The sequence below is a fragment of the Balaenoptera physalus genome (assembly GCF_965194825.1).
Source record: "Balaenoptera physalus genome assembly, chromosome: 5".
Taxonomy (NCBI): Eukaryota; Metazoa; Chordata; class Mammalia; order Artiodactyla; family Balaenopteridae; genus Balaenoptera; species Balaenoptera physalus.
The window spans coordinates 53858811-53880759 of NC_138884.1; the positions used below are offsets into that span (position 1 = coordinate 53858811).

Below are 21949 nucleotides of genomic sequence, written 5' to 3' on the forward strand. Positions count from 1 at the left end.
CAGCTTTACAACAAATGCTAAAGGAACTTCTCTACACAAGAAACACAAGATAAGGAAAAGACCTACAATAACAAACCCAAAACAATTAAGAAAATGGTAATAGGAACATACATATCAATAACTACCTTAAATGTAAACAGGTTAACTGCTCCCACCAAAAGACACAGACTGGCTGAATGCATACAAAAACAAGACCCGTATATATGCTGTCTGCAAGAGACCCACTTCAGACCTAGGGACACATGCAGACTGAAAGTGAGGGGATGGAAAAAGATATTCCATGCAAATGGAAATCAAAAGAGAGCTGGAGTAGCAATTCTCATATCAGACAAAATGGACTTTAAAATAAAGACTATGACAAGAGACAAAGAAGGACACTACATAATGATCAAGGGACCAATCCAAGAAGAAGATATAACAATTGTAAATATTTATGAACCCAACATAGGAGCACCTCACTACATAAGGCAAATACTAACATCCATAAAAGGGGAAATCGACAGTAATACAATCATAGTAGGGGGCTTTAACACCCCACTTTCACCAATGGACAGATCATCCAAAATGAAAATAAATAAGGAAACACAAACTTTAAAAGATACATTAAACAAGATGGACTTAATTGATATTTATAGGACATTCCATCCAAAAACAGCAGACCGCACTTTCTTTTCAAGTGCTCATGGAACATTCTCCAGGATAGATCATATCTTTGGTCAAAAATCAAGCCTTGGTATATTTAAGAAAATTGAAATCGTATCAAGTATCTTTTCCGACCACAATGCTATGAGACTAGATATCAATTACAGGAAAAATCTGTAAAAAATACAAACACATGGAGGCTAAACAATACAATACTTAATAACCAAGAGATCAGTGAAGAAATCAAAGAGGAAGACAAAAAATACCTAGAAACAAATGACAATGAAAACACAACGGCCCAAAACATATGGGATGCAGCAAAAGCAGTTCTAAGAGGGAAGTTTATAGCAATACAATCCTACCTTAAGAAACAAGAAACATGGGCTTCCCTGGTGGCGCAGTGGTTGAGAATCTGCCTGCCAATGCAGGGGACACGGGTTCGAGCCCTGGTCTGGGAAGATCCCACATGCCACGGAGCAACTAGGCCTGTGCGCCACAACTACTGAGCCTGCACATCTGGAGCTTGTGCTCCACAACAAGAGAGGCTGCAACAGTGAGAGGCCCGCACACCACGATGAAGAAGGGCCCCTGCTTGCCGCAACTAGAGAAAGCCCTCGCACAGAAATGAACATCCAACACAGCCAAAAAATAAAAAAATAAATAAAAAAGGAAACAAGAAACATCTCAAATAAACAACCTAACCTTACACCTAAAGCAATTAGTGAAAGAAGAACAAAAAAACCCCAAAGTTAGCATAAGGAAAGAAGTCATAAAGATCAGATCAGAAATAAATGAAAAAGAAATGAAGGAAACAATAGCAGAGATCAATAAAACTAAAAGCTGGTTTTTGAGAAGATAAAAAAAATTGATAAACCATTAGCCAGACTCATCAAGAAAAAAAGGGAGAAGACTCAAATCAATAGAATTAGAAAGGAAAAAAGAAGAAATAACAACTGACACTGCAGAAATGCAAAAGATCATGAGAGATTACTACAAGCAACTATATGCCAATAAAATGGACAACCTGGAAGAAATGGACAAGTTCTTAGAAAAGCACAACCTTCCAAGACTGAACCAGGAAGAAACAGAAAATATAAACAGACCAATCACAAGCACTGAAATTCAGACTGTGATTAAAAATCTTCCAAAAATCAAAAGACCAGGACCATATGGCTTCACAGGCGAATTCTATCAAACATTTAGAGAAGAACTAACACTTATCCTTCTCAAACTCTTCCAAAATATAGCAGAGGGAGGAACGCTCTCAAACTCCTTCTATGAGGCCACCATCACTCTGATACCAAAACCAGACAAGGATGTCAAAAAAAAAGAAAACTACAGGCCAATATCACTGATGAACATAGATGCAAAAATCCTCAACAAAATACTAGCAAACAGAATCCAGCAGCACATTAAAAGGATCATACACCATGATCAAGTGGGTTTTATCCCAGGAGTTCAAGATTCTTCAATATATGCAAATCAATCAATGTGATGCACCATATTAACAAATTGAATGAGAAAAACCATATGATCATCTCAATAGATGCAAAAACAAGCTTTAGACAAAATTCAACATCCATTTATGATAAAAAACCCTCCAGAAAGTAGGCATAGAGGGAACTTTCCTCAACATAATAAAGGCCATATATGACAAACTCACAGCCAACATCATTCTCAATGGTGAAAAACTGAAACCATTTCCTCTAAGATCAGGAACAAGATAAGGTTGTCACCTCTCACCACTATTATTCAACATAGTTTTGGAATTTTTAGCCACAGCAATCAGAGAAGAAAAAGAAATAAAAGGAATACAAATTGGAAAAGAAGAAGCTAAGCTGTCACTGTTTGCAGATTACATGATACTATACATAGAGAGCCTAAAGATACTTACAGAAAACTACTAGAGCTAATCAATGAATTTGGTAAAGTTGCAGGATACAAAATTAATGCACAGAAATCTCTTGCATTCCTATACACTAATGATGAAAAATCTGAAAGAGAACTTAAAGAAATACTCCCATTTACCATTGCAACTAATAGAATAAAATACCTAGGAATAAACCTACCTAAGGAGACAAAAGACCTGTAAGCAGAAAACTATAAGACACTGATGAAAGAAATTAAAGATGATACAAACAGATGGAGAGATAGACCATGTTCTTGGATTGGAAGAATCAACATTGTGAAAATGACTATACTACACAAAGCTATCTGCAGATTCAATGCAATCCCTATCAAACTACCAGTAGCATTTTTCACAGAACTAGAATGAAAAATTTCACAATTTGTATGGAAACACAAACGACCCTGAATAGCCAAAGCAATCTTGAGAAAGAAAAATGGAGCCCAAGGAATCAGGCTCCCGAACTTCAGACTATACTACAAAGCTACAGTCATCAAGACAGTATAGTACTGACACAAAAACAGAAATATTGATCAATGGAACAGGATAGAAAGCCCAGACATAAACCCACGCAAATATGGTCACCTTATTTTTGATAAAGGAGGCAAGAATATACAATGGAGAAAAGACAGCCTCTTCAATAAGCGGTGATGGGAAAACTGGACAGCTACATGTAAAAGAATGAAATTAGAGCATTCCCTAACACCATATAAAGAAGAAGCTCAAAATGAGTTAAAGACCTAAAGGTAATGCCAGACACTATAAAACTCTTAGAGGAAAACATAGGCAGAACACTCTATGACATAAATCACAGCAAGATCCTTTTTGACCCACCTCCTAGAGAAATGGAAATACAAACAAAAATAAACAAGTGGGACCTAATGAAACTTAAAAGCTTTTGTACAGCAAAGGAAACCATAAACAAGACGAAAAGACAACCCTCAGAATGGGAGAAAATATTTGCAAATGAAGCAACTGACAAGGGATTAATCTCCAGAATTTACAAGCAGCTCATGCAGCTCAATATCAAAAAAACAAACAACCCAATCCAAAAATGGGCAGAAGACCTAAATAGACATTCCTCCAAAGAAGATATACAGATTGCCAACAAACACATGAAAGGATGCTCAACATCACTAATCCTTAGAGAAATGCAAATCAAAACTACAATGAGGTATCACCTCACACCAGTCAGAATGGCCAACATCAAAAAATCTACAAACAATAAATTCTGGAGAGGGTGTGGAGAAAAGGGAACCCTCTTGCACTGTTGGTGGGAATGTAAATTGATACAGCCACTATGGAGAACAGTATAGAGGTTCCTTAAAGAACTAAAAATAGAACTACCATATGACCCAGCAATCCCACTACTGGGCATATACCCTGAGAAAACCATAATTCAAAAACAGACATGTACCCCAATGTTCACTGCAGCACTATTTACAATAGCCAGGACATGGAAGCAACCTAAGTGTCCATTGACAGATGAATGGATAAAGAAGATGTAGCATATATACACAACGGAATATTACTCAACCAGAAAAAGAAATGAAATTGAGTTATTTGTAGTGAGGTGGCTGGACCTAGAGTCTGTCATACAGAGTGAAGTAAGTCAGAAAGAGAAAAAAAATACCGTATGCTAACACATATATATGGAATCTAAAAAAAAAAAAATGTTTCTGAAGAACCTAGGGGCAGGACAGGAATAAAGACACAGACATAGAGAATGGACTTGAGGACTCGGGGAAGGGGAAGGGTAAGCTGGGATGAAGTAAGACAGTGCCATGGACATATATATACTACCAAATGTAAAATAGATAGCTAGTGGGAAGCAGCCACATAGCACAGGGAGATCAGCTTGGTGCTTTGTGACCACCTAGAGGGGTGGAATAGGGAGGGTGGGAGGGAGACGCAGGAGGGAGGAGATATCGTGATGTATGTGTATGTATAGCTGACTGACTTTGTTATAAAGTAGAAACTAACACACCATTGTGAAGCAATTATACTCCAATAAAGATGTAAAAAAACTCAAAATTGTCAAATTAAAAACTAAAAATTTGGTTTATAGGCTTACTGACCTTTTGACTTTGACATGTGGTTATAACTTGCATAGTAAGCACATTTTTTCCCCATTATCACATGCCAGCTATGGAATTAATAAACTGCCAAGAAAAAGCAGAAATTATTTTTCAATTTTAAATATTACTTATTACATAATGAGATTAGCAAACACCTACTTATTTGATTTCCTGAAAGAAATAACCACAACACATTACTGGCTGAATGTTCATATTTTTTGGAAGAAAATTATGTCTGAGAAGGGGAAATCTTTCAAATAATGTTCTTTTTTTCCATTATGAGCCATTTGAAAATGAAATAAAATATCTTTTCTTCAAAATTGACAGTTATGATCTTTAAAAATAGATATTACTAAAATAAGAATCATCAGTGGCAAGGATTGGGAGAACCAAAAGGAAGATTTGAAAGCTGGTAGTATTCACTCAAGTGTTTTCCAAAGTGTAAGAACAAAGCAAATGAAATATTGGAGAAATTGAGGATCCAAACCGGTCCGGTGAGAAAGAAGTGAAAGTAAAATAAAGGCTGATTCAAGGTATCAGTTACCAGGTAACCAATTCTTATGCATGTTTTCATGGGCTACTGGAGGCTGAAACCCACCAATGAGAAGACATTGCTTGATTTATGTTTATTTGCTGTTCATCATTAACTAATAATTTCCTGATTACTATGGCAGTACCATACAATCTAACGTCTTCAAGGAGGCTGGTATTAAGTGCTATCACACTAGGAGGACTTGATGCAGTTTTCCTAACCTTATAAACACTAAATTACTAAATCTAACAGAGCCTGGAGGGAACCCTTATTAATTAAAGTCTGATAAAATGGATTGAAAAACATAACTTGTTATCAAAAGCAAACTTGTCAAACTGAAGAAAGATATGAGGTGCTTCACACACCCGCTATTATGGCCTCAAGATGCAAAGGCATGATCTATTCCTGTGGTTCTCAGCTGCTGACGATTTTGCCAACCATGCGAGTTTTGGCAATGTCTGCAGACATTTTCTTCTATTACAAGTGTGTAAGGATTGCTACTAGCTAGAGGCCAAAGCTGTTGCTGTACATCCTACAGCTCACAGAATATCCCCCTCTACAATAAAGAAGCTTGTAGCCCAAAACATCAATAGTGTTGATGCTTAGAAACCCTGGTCTATACTACCTAGAGGGTTGGATAGGAGTCTCTCTGCTGTCTTGTCCTCCCCTCCCCAACATTTATTTTAAAAATAATTTCATCATTTGTCCCAGTGAAGTATTTCTTGAAACATAAAGAGCTGTTGTGGCTGAAAATGCACAGGAGTCTTGGAGCTCCATTAGCTCTGCCTTCTATTGCACTTTGAGATGGTCCTTAAGGCTTTTAACCAAAACTTCAGGGTTCTGAAGAATACAATTTAAAAACAGCCACTATGGAGAACAGTATGGAGGTTCCTTAAAAGACTAAAAATAGAACTACCATATGACCCAGCAATCCCACTCCTGGGCATATACCTGGAGAAAACCATAACTCGAAAAGAGACATGCACCCCAATGTTCATTGCAGCACTATTTACAATAGCCAGGTCATGGAAGCAACGTAAATGTCCATCAGCAGAGGAATGGACAAAGAAGATGTGGTACATATATACAATGGAATATTACTCAGCCATAAAAAAGAACAAAATAATGCCATTTGCAGCAACATGGATGTACCTAGAGACTGTCATACTGAGTGAAGTGTCAGACACAGAAAGACAAATGTCATATGATATTGCTTATATGTGGAATCTAATTTTAAAAAGGGTACAAATGAACTTATTTACAAAACAGAAGTAGAGTCACAGACGTAGAAAACAAACTTATGGTTACCAGGGATAAACTGGGAGATTGGGACTGACATATACACACTACTATATATAAAATAGTTAAGTAATAAGAACTTGCTGTATAGCCCAGGGAACTCTACTCAGTACTCTGTAGTGGCCTATATGGGAAAAGAATCTTAAAACAAAAAAGAGTGTATATATGTATACGTATAACTGATTCACTTTGCTGTACACCGGAAACTAACAGAACATTGTAAATCAACTATACTTCAATAAAAATAAAAAAAAAAAAAAGCACTGCTCTCTCACATGTGTACCATTATTTTACCACTCTTAAAATAACTGCACAAGGAGAAGAAGGAATCCTTGCAGTAGTGTGTATGTATGCCCCAGGTACAAGACCCTTGAGCAGATAGGAAGAATCTTGGTAAAAGTGCATGCTGGGAATAACAATTGTCACAGTATCTTTTGGTGCTTGGCATGATGAGCATAGGAGAAAGTCCTAACTCAGCCTAGGACAGATACACAATATAAATGACTGCTAAGCACAGCTGCATGTGTTCTGCTGTGGTTGAGGAACATATGTGAGTAGAGAATTCAAGCAACATCCAAGTGCAGAGTCAGTGGAGACAGTGGAAATGTCACCATCTTCTCAAGGTCTAGATAGATTTTACTTCATTGGACAATTAATTTAAGTGGCTAAAATTTATTGAGTATTTACTATGTGACAGATATTATTCTAAATGCATACATTCCTTATATGCCCTTTTGGAATTTGAAAATGATATTAAAGATAATGTAAAAAAATTATTGTGTGAACTATAAAAAACATAATAAAGATGAACTTGCTCTAAAGGACATTGAAAGCTATTATAAGAAAAGAGAAATTAAAGCATGCAATGACCGAGCAATACATGAGATAGAGATACTAGAAATGAACTAAAAAAAGGGTGAATTTATTATGATAAATTTGGGATTTTAAATTAGTGAAGAAAAAGTGAATTATTTTGAAAAATACTGGAACAAATTAATAGCTATTTGAGAAAAACATTATGTTAAATTTCCTGCATCATCCCTTATATCAAAATAAATCACAAATATACAAAAATGTACATCAAAACAACGATAAAAGTATCAGAAGAAAATTTTAAATGTTATTATCATCTTGGAGTGGGGAAATCTTTCTGCCATTAAATGCAAAAGCTAAGCACAATTGAACTTGGCTACTTAAAAATTAAATCCTTTTGCACAACAAATGTTACCATAGAAAATCAAATAACAATAAACTGAGAAAAACATTTGCATCACATATTTCAGAAAAAAAGAATTCTTTATATATCCCAAACTTTACCAAATCAATTAGAAAATAAAGAACATCAAAATAAGAAGTAGGTAAAAATGCGAAAATACATAAAGGTATTCAATAATTACATAAAAATATGTTTAAACTCACTTATGATTAAATAAATACAATGAAACTACAATGGAAAACAAATATTTACCTACTAGTGAGGCAGATAATGAAAAGATCACTAAGATGCATTATCAGTGAGGAGAAAGATGCACCTTCATATGCACTTTAGGGTTATGAATTGGTGTAACATTTTGGGATGGCAATTTGATAATACCCATAAACATTTAGACATACCTTTTGACCCAGCAGTTCTATGTTCAGGAATTTCTCCTACATGTAAATTCACTCCATGGCAGAAAAATACATGAAAAAGGATGTTAACAAAAGTATAGTTTGTGACAACAAATAGTTAAATACCATAAATACCAGACTGGTTAAAAACATTATGGCACATTTCTACAATGGAACAGCATGTAGTACTTGGGAAAACTGAAATATGTTCATGTTCTCTTGGTCTTTGTCTTGCGTAAATGCCTACAACAGCAGGCATCTTAATATTTATTGAAGTGAGTGGGTGACCTTCATTCTAAGTGTGGAGCAATGAGGAGTGGCATGTAGCAATGATCCCAAGTATTTAGGGGAAAAAAAGCTACACATACATATACATGCAACCACAGACAGTTTCCCGGAAAGAGAGAGAAGAAACCATTAGCAGTAGAGTCTTTTCTAGAGCGGACTGAGTACAAGAAAGCAGAGCCAGACCTACAGTGAGGTGAATGAGGCACCTAGGCTACAGGTTAGAGGAAGCACCCTGAGATTAAGTACCTCCTTAAATTTTGTGCCCAGGCATCTAACTCACTTCACCCTCCCCCTGACCTATGAGGGAGGGGACTTGACTTCCAGTTTTCTATTTTTCAATCCTGTTTGAGTTATTTGCCATGAGAAGGTAAATGTAATTTTGGAATTAAAAAAAAAAAGAAATTACTTGATAAAATTAGAATTTAAGAATAGAGATCTCATTCTATAAAAACTTCAGTCCCTTATAAAGGGACTGAAGGTGACATTCAAGCACTTTAAAAACAGAATCGAGAACAACTATCATAAATATTGTTACAAAACTGATTTTAAATTTCAGTAAATATTATTGAAAGAGAAGTTATATTAAAAATGAAAATAATATAGCCTTATACCTTAAGATTACATTAATAAGTACTGAAAAATGTTGGGAGTGGTAACAAATTGGGCACTTATTTATCAGACAAATAAAAACAGATATAAAGTAGTGTTGGTATTTTAAATTTCAGAAAAAAATAGGATGCAGGTTAAAAAAAAAAAAAAAAGGAAATTGAAGTTTCTTTTCTTTTAGTAAAGGTTAAAACCCATGCTGACAATGCCCATGAAGAACAGCAAAAGAAGAGTTTCAAAATTAATTAAACAAAAATTTTTAGATTTACAAGGAATAATAAACACTTTTTAGTAGAAAGCTTGACTATATCTCTGTTAGCCTCTGATGGGCCAAAACATATACATTCATACATATGTACATACATACACAGATATACACATAAAACAAGAGATATAGGTACTTGGATAATATGTTAATAAAGTTTAAATGCATATTAAAACAATACTCAGTTTTTTCAACCATCTGTGGAACACTAAACTAAAAAAATAAAACTAACTGTAAGTTAAGTAACAAAAGAAAATAGCAATAAAATCTCCGAAGTAGGAACTATAAAGGCAAGGTTCTTTGACAACAATGCAGTAATATTAGAAATCATGTTCACAACCTTAGATAAAAGTAATTAGGGTTACTTTGAAATTAAAAAAGGATCCAACAAAAATTTTGTGCTAAAGGCAAGTGCAAATCTACAAGTGTGGAGTACTTATAAAATAAGAAAAACGAGAACACTAATTCTCAAAATTCGTTGACTGTGACCAAAGCTGTTCTCAGAAGGAAAGATTTTGTGTTAAGAGCTTTCATTATTTTAAAAAACAGAAATAAAAAATAAATGACTAATCACAACTCAAGGAGTTTGGGAAAAACAAAACATACCTAAAAAGGCATAAAGAAGGATGTGGTGAAGAATAAAAATAAAAATAAAATTAATCAGAATCAGAATCAATTAAAAAATAAAATGGTAAGTGCTTTAAAACCAAATATCTTATGAATATAATTAAGGGAAAAGGTCAACACAAATTTTAAAAATAGGAATTAGATATTTGATATCACAGAAAAGTATAGAGGAAATATACTATGAAGATATTATATACTATTCTATGAAAATATATTAGAAAATTTCAGTGCAGTAGATATTTGAGAAAAATTTAACATTCAAATTGGCTCAAGAAATAAAAAGCATTATTTCCTCTTATCAGAAATAATCAAAATTTTTTTGTGAAAAGCTATGAGCCATGTAGTTTTACTGTTGAGAATTATGTCAAACTTTTTAAAAAAGATAGTCCAAATTCTACATAAAAACTTTTCTCAAATATGGAAAAAGCCAACTTTGATTTTTAAAGAGTCTTTTAGAGGTAGTATGAAAAAACTATACTGTATACTTTAAGAGAATGAAAAGAAAAGCCACAGATTAGGAAAAAAATATTTGCAAAGCATATCTGGTAAAGGACTTGTGTCCAAAATATACAAAGAACACTTAAAACAATAAGGAAACAGCCCAATTAAAAAGTGGACAAAATATTTGAACAGATACCTGACCAAAGAAGATATACAGATGGAAACTAGCATATGAAAAGATGCTCAATATCATATTTTATTAGGAAATTGCAAATTAAAACAACTGAAATACTATTACATACGTACTAGAAAGGCTAAAATCCAAAACACTGACAACGCGAAATGCTGACAAGGATATAGAACAATAGGCACTGTCATTCACTGTTGGTGGTATAGCCACTTTGGTAAACAGTTTGACAGTTTCTTGCAAAGCTAAACATAGTCTTACCATATGATCCAGCAATCACGGTCCTAGATATATACCCAAATGAGTTGAAAACCTGTCCGCACAAAAACCTGTACACGGCTATTCATAGCAGATTTATACCATAACTGCCAAAACTTGGAAGCAACCAAGATGCTTCAATAGGTAAGTGGATAAATAAACTGTCGTACATCCAGACAATGGACTGTCATTCAGCACTAAAAAGAAATGAGCTCTCAAGCCATGAAAAGACATGGAGGAACTTTAAATGCATATTACTAAGTGAAAGAAGCCACTCTGAAAAGGCTATGTACTACATGATTCCAACTATATGACATTCTGGAAAAGGCAAAACTATACAGACAGTAAAAAGATAAGTGGTTGCCAGAGGTTAAAGGAAATAGAGGGAGAGGGATGAGTACCTGGGGCACAGGGAATATTTAGGGCTCGATATTTGGATATCTGCTCTGATAACTGTTACGGTGGATACAAAACAGTACTTATTTGTCAAAATCCATAGAACTGAATGACAGCACAAAGAGTGATCCCTAATGTAAACTATGGACTTAGTTAATAATTTTTCAATTTGGTTTATTAATTGTAACAAACATAGCACATTAATGCAAGATGTTAATAACAAGGGAAGCCATGTAAGTATGGGGAGAAGAGGTATATGGAAAATATAATATCTGCTCAATTTTTCTGTAAACCTAAAACTTATCCAAGAAAATAAATTAATTAAAAAAGTTACATAAAATTCAATATCCAGTGTCCATAAATAAACTGTTATTGGCAAAGAGGAAAACTACATACATAGAAAGCACTCTCATAAGTAGAATTGCAGAAATCTCAAATAATAGATGAGCAAAACAATTTGGATGATCTATTGAAGAAATAATTCAAGAAGCATTTTTACCTGGAAGACATCTCAAAATGTATACACATAGCACACTGTATAACTTAATTTTATTCATAATAATAATTTCAACTGATGGCAAAACTGCATTTGGAAGGAAACACTGACATCCATTCCTGGTTAAGTCTCAAAGCAGCATTAGGAGTAGGGGTATATTTCCCCCCAGATTAAAATATTAATATTAAATCAAGAGTCAACATCACACTAATGGTTTTTAATTAAGTGTGTTGCTAGTTTCAAGAGATTTCATAGTAGATATTTCTTGGGTGTCTTCCCAACTTATGATAATCTCCCCCTATCTAGAAACAGTCCTTGAGACATAGGGATGAGCTTCCAAGTGTTATGTCTACCATCTGACCTTGACCATTGCTGACTGATGCAGTGGGGGACACCTGACCCTTCTATGGCCGATCAGGTTCCATCTCCGAGAATTTGAAATTTGGGATTGACAGAGACTGGGAAGTAGATGGAGCTCTGCTTTATTTACTGACAGTGTTTGACAGAGAGGCTTCCAGAATTCTTTAGTCTTCCTTTCCTGAGTCTTGGCTTTCAACCATTCCTTGGATTCTAGTATACTCCTATATCTGCTTAAATGTGTGAGATTTGTTTTTGTGGCTTGCAAACAACAACAGAAAGCCTCCAGTAACTCAGACACTAATAGGTGTTTGATGGTGAAAATGGAGAGGTGTTGATCAGTGGACAATTTGTGTGGGAACTTAAACAAACTTACAGAGCTGTCCTTATATTGGAACTTCTCAGAGTCAATAAAATGTCACATTGTGAGTCTCTAGGAGAAATCTGTGGTATGCAATTTCTCAGCCTTATTCGACCACAGAAAATTTTATTTTTTGGAAGATACTTTAAAAAGACTAGTGTGCTACAGAACATACTTTGGGAAATACTTCCCTAGTGGTATTCCCAATAAACCAGCATGGTCATCCTCATGACTTCATATGGTTCTGGAAAGTCTTGGCCAATTCATGGAATACCTGTAACAATCTACTGGTAGCTGTAATGAGGAGGAAATCCATCCATAATAGCAGCAGCAGCAGCAACAAAAATAAAAGCATAAGATCCCTCAGATTTCTTTTTAATCCAAGTTGGTGAATTTCTTGAGGGAAGCACTTATTCACTACTGTGCCCCTGGAAGAGTATCTGGCTCACAAGAAACAAACAAATGAGTAAGTAGTGTGTCCTCTATAATTAAATAAGTAGATATTTCCTTTTAATTTCCTTGAGATTAAGATAGTTTCTGGTTATTGTCGACTGTTTAAATCATATTATTCTGGAAAATACAATAAAATTTGAGGAACAAATTCATAGATCAGGCAGTTTTAATCGTATAATTTCTTATCTTAGAAAGTTGTGTTATAAAGCAGGAATCATACAAAAAGAATATTCATCCAGTCACATTGCCACTGCTGCTTTTCTTGCTTTTGTCACCACCAGTGAAAAGAGGAAGAATGAATTGCTACTCCAATGACTGAGTACCTTAGCATCCCAGACTTCTCCCTTTTCTCTCTCCTACACTCTCTCTCTACTCCATTGAACTGGATGCATTGTTCTGTCACAGAATTACCTGCTTTTCTGAAGATTCTCATTCATTCACAAAATTGTTATAGTTGTAATTAAGGAGAACATAAATCTGCACAGCCTGACCATTCTAGATTTTAGTGGGGCTTGGCTCCCGACTGATGCTGAGTCAAGTTTCCCTTCTCTGGGAAAAAAAAGAGAAGGACTTGGGGAAAAAAGAGAAGGGGGAAGGGAGGGAAGGAGAGAGGGAGGAAGAGAGAGAGGAAGAGGGAGAGGGAGGGAAAGGGGGAGAGGAAGAGAGAGAAAAGTGTGTCTGGAGAAACAGAGAGCCTGTTTTGTTGGAAGAGAATAATGGTGCACAGAGAAAAATACAGTAATGAGATAGAGCGGGACGTCTGATAGTGTTCAAGGGTTTGATTATTACTGGGATGCAGACATATTCCTTTCTTTAGTTCTGGGAGACCCCTCAGTGTTTTTATAATAAAGCTTCAAATTGGATAGCCATCACTTGCAACTAGAGTCTTGGACAATGCGTTTAAACTATCACTTGGAGAAAATTACACTTACCTAGCAAGGTTATTCTGTTCATCTGAGGGAGTCTATAAATAGATTAGAAAAACAGCAAGGAGAAATCATAGATGTTTTGGATTTTGAAGGGACCTTCAAGAGCCAAAGTCTGGAGAGATAAAGTGATTTGGCCAATTACCAACATCAGCTTGCCAAACAGTCTGGTTCTTAATGCTCTTTACTCTGTATTGCATTGCTCGATTTCTGGTTTCATTTCCTTTCTGTTGTCTAGCTCATTCTTTGGTCCTGTGTCTTTGGCCCACTGTTCTGCTGATTCTCACATTCATTTCACATATTCCATTTCCTTGGCCCTGCATTCAACCATTAACTTCAAGTTAAAATTACTTTCTTCGTGTACCCTGGACTCAGGCACAACAGCTTTCTAATTGCTCTCTCTTCTTTACTGGGTAAAAGTCAACCTAATGAGCTTCCATAAAAGGAATTTCCAATTTCTAATAGTTGCATTAGTTTGACCTCAGTACTGTGACCACAGCGCAAGGTAAGATGTGAGAGATAAGCTCGACACAATGGGATGTTATTTAAACATTTATAGGAATTGTGGCTCTGTTGACAGAAAGAATATGCAAAAAAATCAGAAATAGAATGAAACCTTGAATATCAGTCAACCTGGGTGGGTGCTGCAAACTTAAATCAGGCTACAAAACTAGGCAACATGACATCTGAATCCAAGGCCATCCACATTTAAAAGACATGAACCTCAGAAGGAACCCTCAGAAGTCTAGACTTGGCTTAGCATTGAACGAGAGGTTCTAATCATGAGAATGTCCTGGGTATTTGTAGTCCACAACCTATGTTATGGGCCGAATTGTGCCCAAATTCATAGCTAAAGCTCCACCCCACTCCCCCCCCACTGGTACCTCAGAATGTGATTGTACTTTGAGAAAGGGTGGTTAAAGAGGTAACTGAGTTAAAATGACATCATTATGGTGGACTCTAATCCAATCTGACTGTTGTTCTCACAAGCATAAGAAATTTTGACACATAGACAGACACCAGGGACGCCTGCACAGAGGAAAGACCATGCAAAGAACAGCAAAAAGCATGCCATCTGCAAGCCAAGCAGAGAGGCCTCAAAAGAAACTAAACTTGTTGATATCTTGATCTTGGACTTACAGTCTCCAGAAGTGTCAGAACATAAATTTCTGTTGTTGAAGCCACCCAGTCTGTGGTATTTTGTTATGGCAGCCCTAGCAAACAAAAACATCCCATAACCCAACTCAAATCTCTGTTCAGTATTTACTGTCATTAAATTCAGTTCAGAAGGTAAAGTAAAAATTACTTGTGATTACATAATTAATTTTTGTGTCTTAAACCATGGGACTAAATATAGGAATAATCTGTAAATATACAAAGTATTTTAAATATTTGAAATACCTACACTTAAAAATATTTAAAATAGTTAAAACATTTAAGAAACACTGGCATATTAGAGGATAGAGTATTTAATAGGTAAGCATTATTTTTCCAGTTTAAAATATATACAAAACAGAAACAGACTCACATAGAAAACAAATTCAGTAAGTCCCCTACACACGAACAAGTTCCGTTCAGAGAGTGCGTTTTTAAGTCCAACAAAGTTAGTCTAGGTACCCAACCAACACAACTGGCTATATATTACTGTACTGTAATAGGTTTATAATACTTTTCATACAAATAATACATAAAAAACAAACAAACACAAAAAGTAAAGAAAACATTTTTAATCTCACAGTACAGTAGCTTGAAAAGTACAGTAGTACAGTACAACAGCTGGCATACAGGGGCTGGCATCGAGTGAACAGGCAAGAAGACTTACTGCAGGAGAGAGAGTTGGTGGGAGATGGTAGAGCTGAAGGATCGTCAGCAATAGGAGACGGAGGGCAAGCTGCAATTTCACTCATGCCTGACGTTGATGGCACAGGTTCTGGTTCCTTGCTGGATTCTATTCTTTCTACTCTCTTGAAAAAATGACCCAGTGATGTCTGGATAGTAGCTCTTTTTTTCTCATCATAGATGACACGGTAGCACTGGATTCTGAACCTTGCAGAAGGTCGCATTGCTTCAACCTTTGTGTACCATTCTACTTTCGGTTCCTGTGCCTCAAAAACTGACAGTGCCTCCTCAAATGAAGAAAATCCCCAGGCCATTTGTTGTGTCGTGAATCTCTTCAGTTCTTCAGTTACTTCTTCTTTCTCTTGTCTCTCTTCCTCCTTGCTATGCACAGCAAGTTCCATTGTCATTGCTTGGCGTTTCTTAGCAGTACCAGCTACATCACCACTGCTTTTACGCTTCCTTCTGGACATCCTGGGCTTGAAATAAAGATACTGTACTACTGTACTCTATACAGTTCTGTACAGTAAAGTACACAAAAGCACAACCACTTGTAGAGGATGCACACATATGACAATGTGCGCCAGACATGTGAACCAACTTACGTGATTGGAGATGTGAACGTAATTTCACATCTTTGAAAGTTTGCAACTTGAAGGTTCGTATGTAGGGAACTTACTGTTTATGGTTACAAAGGGGAAAGGAACGGGGAGGGGAGGGATAAATTAGGAGTATGGAATTAACAGATGCAAACTACTATACATGAAATAGATCAGCAATAGGATTTACTGTATAGCACAGGGAATTTTATTCAATATATTGTAATAACCTATAATGGAAAATAATATGAAAAGTATATAACTGAATCACTTTGCTGTACACCTGAAACTAATGCAACATTGAAAATCAACTATACTTCAATAAAAAAAAGAAAAAAAATCTAAATTAGATCAGCTGAGAGGCAGATCTTAAAAAAAGGGATTAAGAGAAATTTAAATCTTGATAGAAGTTACTTTTATTTAAAAATAAAATAAAATGTGATATTTGAATAGTTAATTCAGACTATTTTAAATTGAAATTTTATAAATTTGTGAACTATATTGAAACTTTAAGAGAACATGAATCATTACAATTTTAATTTATTAAATTTATGACAGCTATTTAAATGTGTATGAAAGCTTATTTGTTACTTGGAAATTTGAAATCATTAGAAAATTGAATATAATGAAGCTCATAAATAAAATTTAAAATGTTTAAAGGAATTTAGTTAACTGAACTATAGAAGAAATAAAAATGATTGCTAAAATTTCATCAAATCTATAGATAGAACAAACTAATTTGTGTACATACTTAAAATATAAGTAGAGTTTTGAATTGATAAATATAATAAATCAAATATTTATTTTATTTCAAAAACAATCTCAGACTTACAGAAAAGCTGCAAGTACAGCACAAATAATTTTTCCCATAAAATTTTATAAATAATTTGCTGACATGATGCCCTTTAACTCCCAAATGCTTTAGTGTAATTTCCTACAATCAAGGACATTTTCTAATATAACCACAACATAATCATCAAAATCAGGACATAAACATTTTTATATTACTACCATCTAATCTTCAGAAATCATTCAATTTTCACCAGTTGTCCCCAAATTCCCTTTATACGGTACGGATGAAACTCAGAGTCTTGTGTTGCATTTGATTATCATGTCTCTCTAGTCTCACTCAATCTGGGACAATTTCTCAGTCTTCTACTTTGATGATCTTGACACTTTTGAAGATGTCAAGCCAGTTATTTTGTTTAATGTCCTTGGATTTGGGTTTGTCTGTGTTTTCTCTTGATTAGATTCAGGTTATGCAACTTTGGCAGGATTATTACAAAAGGGATGCTGAGTTCCTCTGTTGCATCTTATTTGGTGGGGAACAAATTCAGTTCACCTCATTACTAATCATATTCTCTTTGATCACTTATGAAAGTGGTGTCTTTCAGGCTTTTCCATTGTTCCCTCTGTAATTAATAAGTATTTTATGTGAGATACAATGTAAATATCCCATTCCTCATCAATTACTCATTTACATAGATCAGTATAGACTCATGGTTTCCTATTTTACGCCTGTTGTTATCACTATTTATTTTGATGCTCAAACTGTCCCAGATTTGGCCAGTGGGAACCCTTTCAAGGTAGATTCTGTGTCCTTTTGATAAGTCCCCTTCATTTTTCCAGAATTGCTTTGCTTTCTGGCACAGAAAGAGATTCCAGACTCTTTTATTTTCCCTGTCTCAGCCCTGGAATCAGTCATTTTTCTAAGGATCCCTTCTTCCCTTTGGCAGAAAATGGTGTTGAGAAACTAAGATCTGGGTGCTAGGCGTGCTCACTGATATTGGGTGCTGCTGTTCCAAGGCCCTCTCAGTGGATGGAGCACTGGAATATGCAGACATACACACATTAACATATATTCTGTACCTGTTGTATATATTGAAAATGATGAGATCACACCAATATATCCAATTCTAATTTAACACCACTCTACTCACCTAGATTGAGATCTGACACCTCGTGCCAGACCATCACCTCGACCATGAATACAGCCTTCTTACCCCATTGTAACTGGGGAATTCCTGCTCTGGGATCTCCCACCCCCATATCCACACTGAGCAGACTTCTACCTTGCTTGGCTCCACCTAATTGCTTTAGAACTGGATTGTTTAGAAAGGGAAGAAAGACAATGGGAAGGAGAAGAGGAAGAGCCAAATATGAATCTTAAATCACAAATGGCCTCTGAACATCTTTTCTGCACAAAAGCCACCTGCAGGGGCATATTAGGAAAACGTGTTCTTCACTCTTCTGAGGTCCTCATTTCTCTAAAATCTTCTGGTTTCATTTAGATTTCATTTTCTCAGCTTTATTGTCATGGGGTTCATATTGTCCAGGCACATAAACATATCAAACACTTCAATCATTTTATACATCATCTCATGGGATATTTCAGATTATATTTACTCATGCAGTGCTACTAAAAACCTTGTATTTATATTTCCTCATGCCTGTCCTCCAGTGATTTCGGGAGATAGCACTGCCATGTGGTATAAGGCTTGGCATGCTATATTTGGCAATAGTAGGACCTAGAACATTTTTGGAACATTTGGAAACATGTGAAAAATCTGAGGTACAAAAGAAGTCACTAATTACTATATCTTTGAAGTAGCAACAAGATTTTCTTCCATGAACTATTGCAATCAGCTTCAGTGTTTAGGGGAAAAGATTTTAGAAAAAGCTCAAATCAGATTAAGAAGTTATTTGTACCACAAAACAGATAGTCAAGATCATGATTTTCTTTCTAATTTCTTTATCGACTTTTATTTTTCTGATTTGCCTTATAGCTACAGGACTCATTTATTATTCTAATTTGCTTCTGTTATAGGAGTCATTTAAATTTAGCAAACCATTAGGAAACCATCTAACATGTTGATAGTTAAGTCTTTCTTCTGGAAACGTGGTCAAAAATGACAGCTTGTATGTACAGCTCTGTCTGGATAGGGGTTCTAGTAGAGTTGTCACCTGGTTGAGCCTAAAATACATAAATCATATCGTTAATCAGTCCAGTCCATGCAAATAATTAGCATTAAATGAATTTTCTTCGTGCTTCAATGTGGTAGCAAACAGAACTAAGAAGGCTGTGGCCATGGAGATATGTTTGTGTTTCCCCCCAGATTCTTTTTCTCAGGAGCGGTAATAATTCCAATCAGGAGCTTTGAGGCCCTGGGTTGTGACATTACTGAAAATATCTAGGATCAAAGCAGTGTTCCCCAGGTTCATGCTTGTCTAGACTCTGCTGAACCCCATGGATCACTAACTCTGCAAAGTTCCCAGGGAAGGGTTTTGTAAACACATGTGATTGCAGGGTAATAAGTCAAAAAGAATGCTATCTTGATTTCAAGTTTGTCAAATAAAAATGTCTCAAGTTTGGAATTGGTTCAGACTAGTGGAACTAACTACCTGTCCCTGGTGGGTTTCATAAAAAACTTCTTATCAGTTTAAAAACTATTTGATCTACTTTTTTTCCCCTTTGTATTGTAATCTGTGAAAAAAGGTTTGGTCCTTTTGCCTTTATTCACGATAGTCTGTCATGCTTACAGGCTCCTAGGGAATGCCTATGGGGGCAAGCATTCACTAATGTGGTACTGGTAAGAGAGAAAACAGATGTTAAATGAGTCAGACAGTATCTACAATTGCAAAATATTAGTCATTGGGCCTTTTCTATATTTGAAGTACAAAAGAATGATGTTACTCGCTCTCTCTCCTTCTCTTGTAGGAAGAGATGATAAGAAATTTAGATCTGGGACTAGAGAGAAGCTTTGATATTGCCTTTTCCCCATAGTATTCATTTTCTTACACTAGTGAGAAAGAATATATTTGACTCATCTTTGGTTAAATAGAGTTTGTAAAATTGTAAAGATTTTGAAATGGGTAGAACAAAAAGAGTGGGTGTCTCGAGTGGCTTACCCGTCCACATTTTTGCGCCATTTTAGATTTTACAAATCTTTAAGTTGGAGAAAACTGATAATAATGCAATATATTCTTGTCTACAAAGATGCAAATTAATTGCGCCCAGTGGCATGCAATTGATTATTGCCCTGTATTGGGACCTGCTTTGTACCAACTTGTGAATTAATTTTATTTAACTTTGTTGATCCTCTGTTTCTTTACATATTTTCCTTTTCGCTATCTTTGCATTTTGTTTGTGTTTTCGGAACTTTTACAATGAATAAATTATTCCCCATTGGTGACAACAATGATTCGAAATTTGATTTTACGTCTTAACCTTAGTGATCTCTGTAAATAGATTAATAGATCACTGAGATTTATTCTTTCTTGAGGGAGAGATAACAGAGAATCTGATTTGTTAGCATTTTTTCTTTATTTGTTTACTTGTCTACTTTGAAGAAATTAAGAATTCCATGCGCATCAGGAAAGAGGACAACTCTTTGATATATGGACTGGTAACTTCTTTGCGTTTACTTTTGAACTGTGGCTAATGTTTAGATTTGAAGCTATAAGTTCCCTACATGTCTGTGTGTATATATGCTTAGAATTCAGAAAGGCCTTTACATCTTTATGTGTGAGTATATAATATTTTCCTATCTTTGGAGGAATTCACAAATTAGATTTAAAAGTCTCCTAAATTAAAGAAACTCTGTTCTGATTGGCCTATAGAGTTCTTATACAAATAAGTTCTTATGTAAGTCAAATATTTATAAAATTCCAGGAAAATATGGAAATTAAAGTTTGGATACTTTAAATGTGCTATCCTTAAAAAGTTATTCTCACAGAAATGTTTAAACAACTTAAAGTCATATAATTGAGATAAATATTTGGTAAATCAGACTACTGTAATAATTTTGGTTTAATGCAAACAGCTTGTCCTCTGATTTTTCAGTGTTAGGTATAACATAAGCATATACATTTTATTCTACTGTACTTGGGTTTATTTTTTTAAACTTATTGAGATATACTGTTTAAATAAGCTAACATTATTCCAACACAATCTTTACGATAATGAGAAATGTAAGTCTGTATTCAACAAAATCAAATCATTATTCTGACAACTTTATGTCAACAGTAATTTTGTTTTTTACTATGTCAGCTTGGATATAATTCCCCAGATCTTTAAGTAACATAAAAACTTAGATGGCTATTAGGTTGAATTACATAATGAATATTCATATGATATCCAGATAGTTTCTAATTATGATAGAATACTGAAAATTTGATGCCTAATTATTAGGCATAATTTTAAGTTTATATACTTTGCTTATATCCAATGGAAAGTTCCTATCTTGGGTCATGTTAATGAACTGTTCATTTTGTCTCTTTAAAAAGATCTGTGTGTGGCTGTACAAAGATGTAATATAAACTTTGCTTGTCTGTTAAAATGCTTTTGGGAGAGAGACAGTACTTAGTTATCCACCTCTAGTTTTCTCTATGAAATAGAAGTTACTTGTTAAAAATCACAATTAATATGAATGGTTGAGACTCATCATAAGCAATAGGGACAGACTAATACCACTGTCTCTTTGCTTTTGTGTTTCAAAGAGAAAGTAGTTATATCCTATACTGGAGGCTTTATAACTGTATATAGTAGTAATTATACATATCTATATACACATATAACACATTTATATATAACTTATACATTTATATATTTATAATTTATATATTTATAAATATAATTTATATAAATTTATAATTTATATATGTTTATATATATAAAATCACTATTATAGGAACTTCCCTGGTGGTGCAGTGGATAAGAATCTGCCTGCCAATTCAGGGAACACGGGTTCGATCCTTGGTCCGGGAAGATCCCACATGCCGCGGA

The 21949-nt window shown here is 34.9% G+C and overlaps 1 protein-coding gene across 2 annotated transcripts in view; it reads right to left on the reverse strand.

The window, feature by feature from the left end:
• Window positions 1-4448: 4448 nt before the first annotated feature.
• Window positions 4449-21949, reverse strand: part of CFAP299 (cilia and flagella associated protein 299) — a 609967-nt gene continuing 592466 nt past the window's right edge. For both annotated transcript variants that reach the window (XM_082463951.1, XM_082463950.1), the window contains exon 6: window positions 4449-19138. In XM_082463951.1, the coding sequence (XP_082320077.1) occupies window positions 19043-19138 (96 nt within the window). In that variant the 3' untranslated portion in view covers window positions 4449-19042. The remainder of the gene's footprint in view (window positions 19139-21949) is intronic.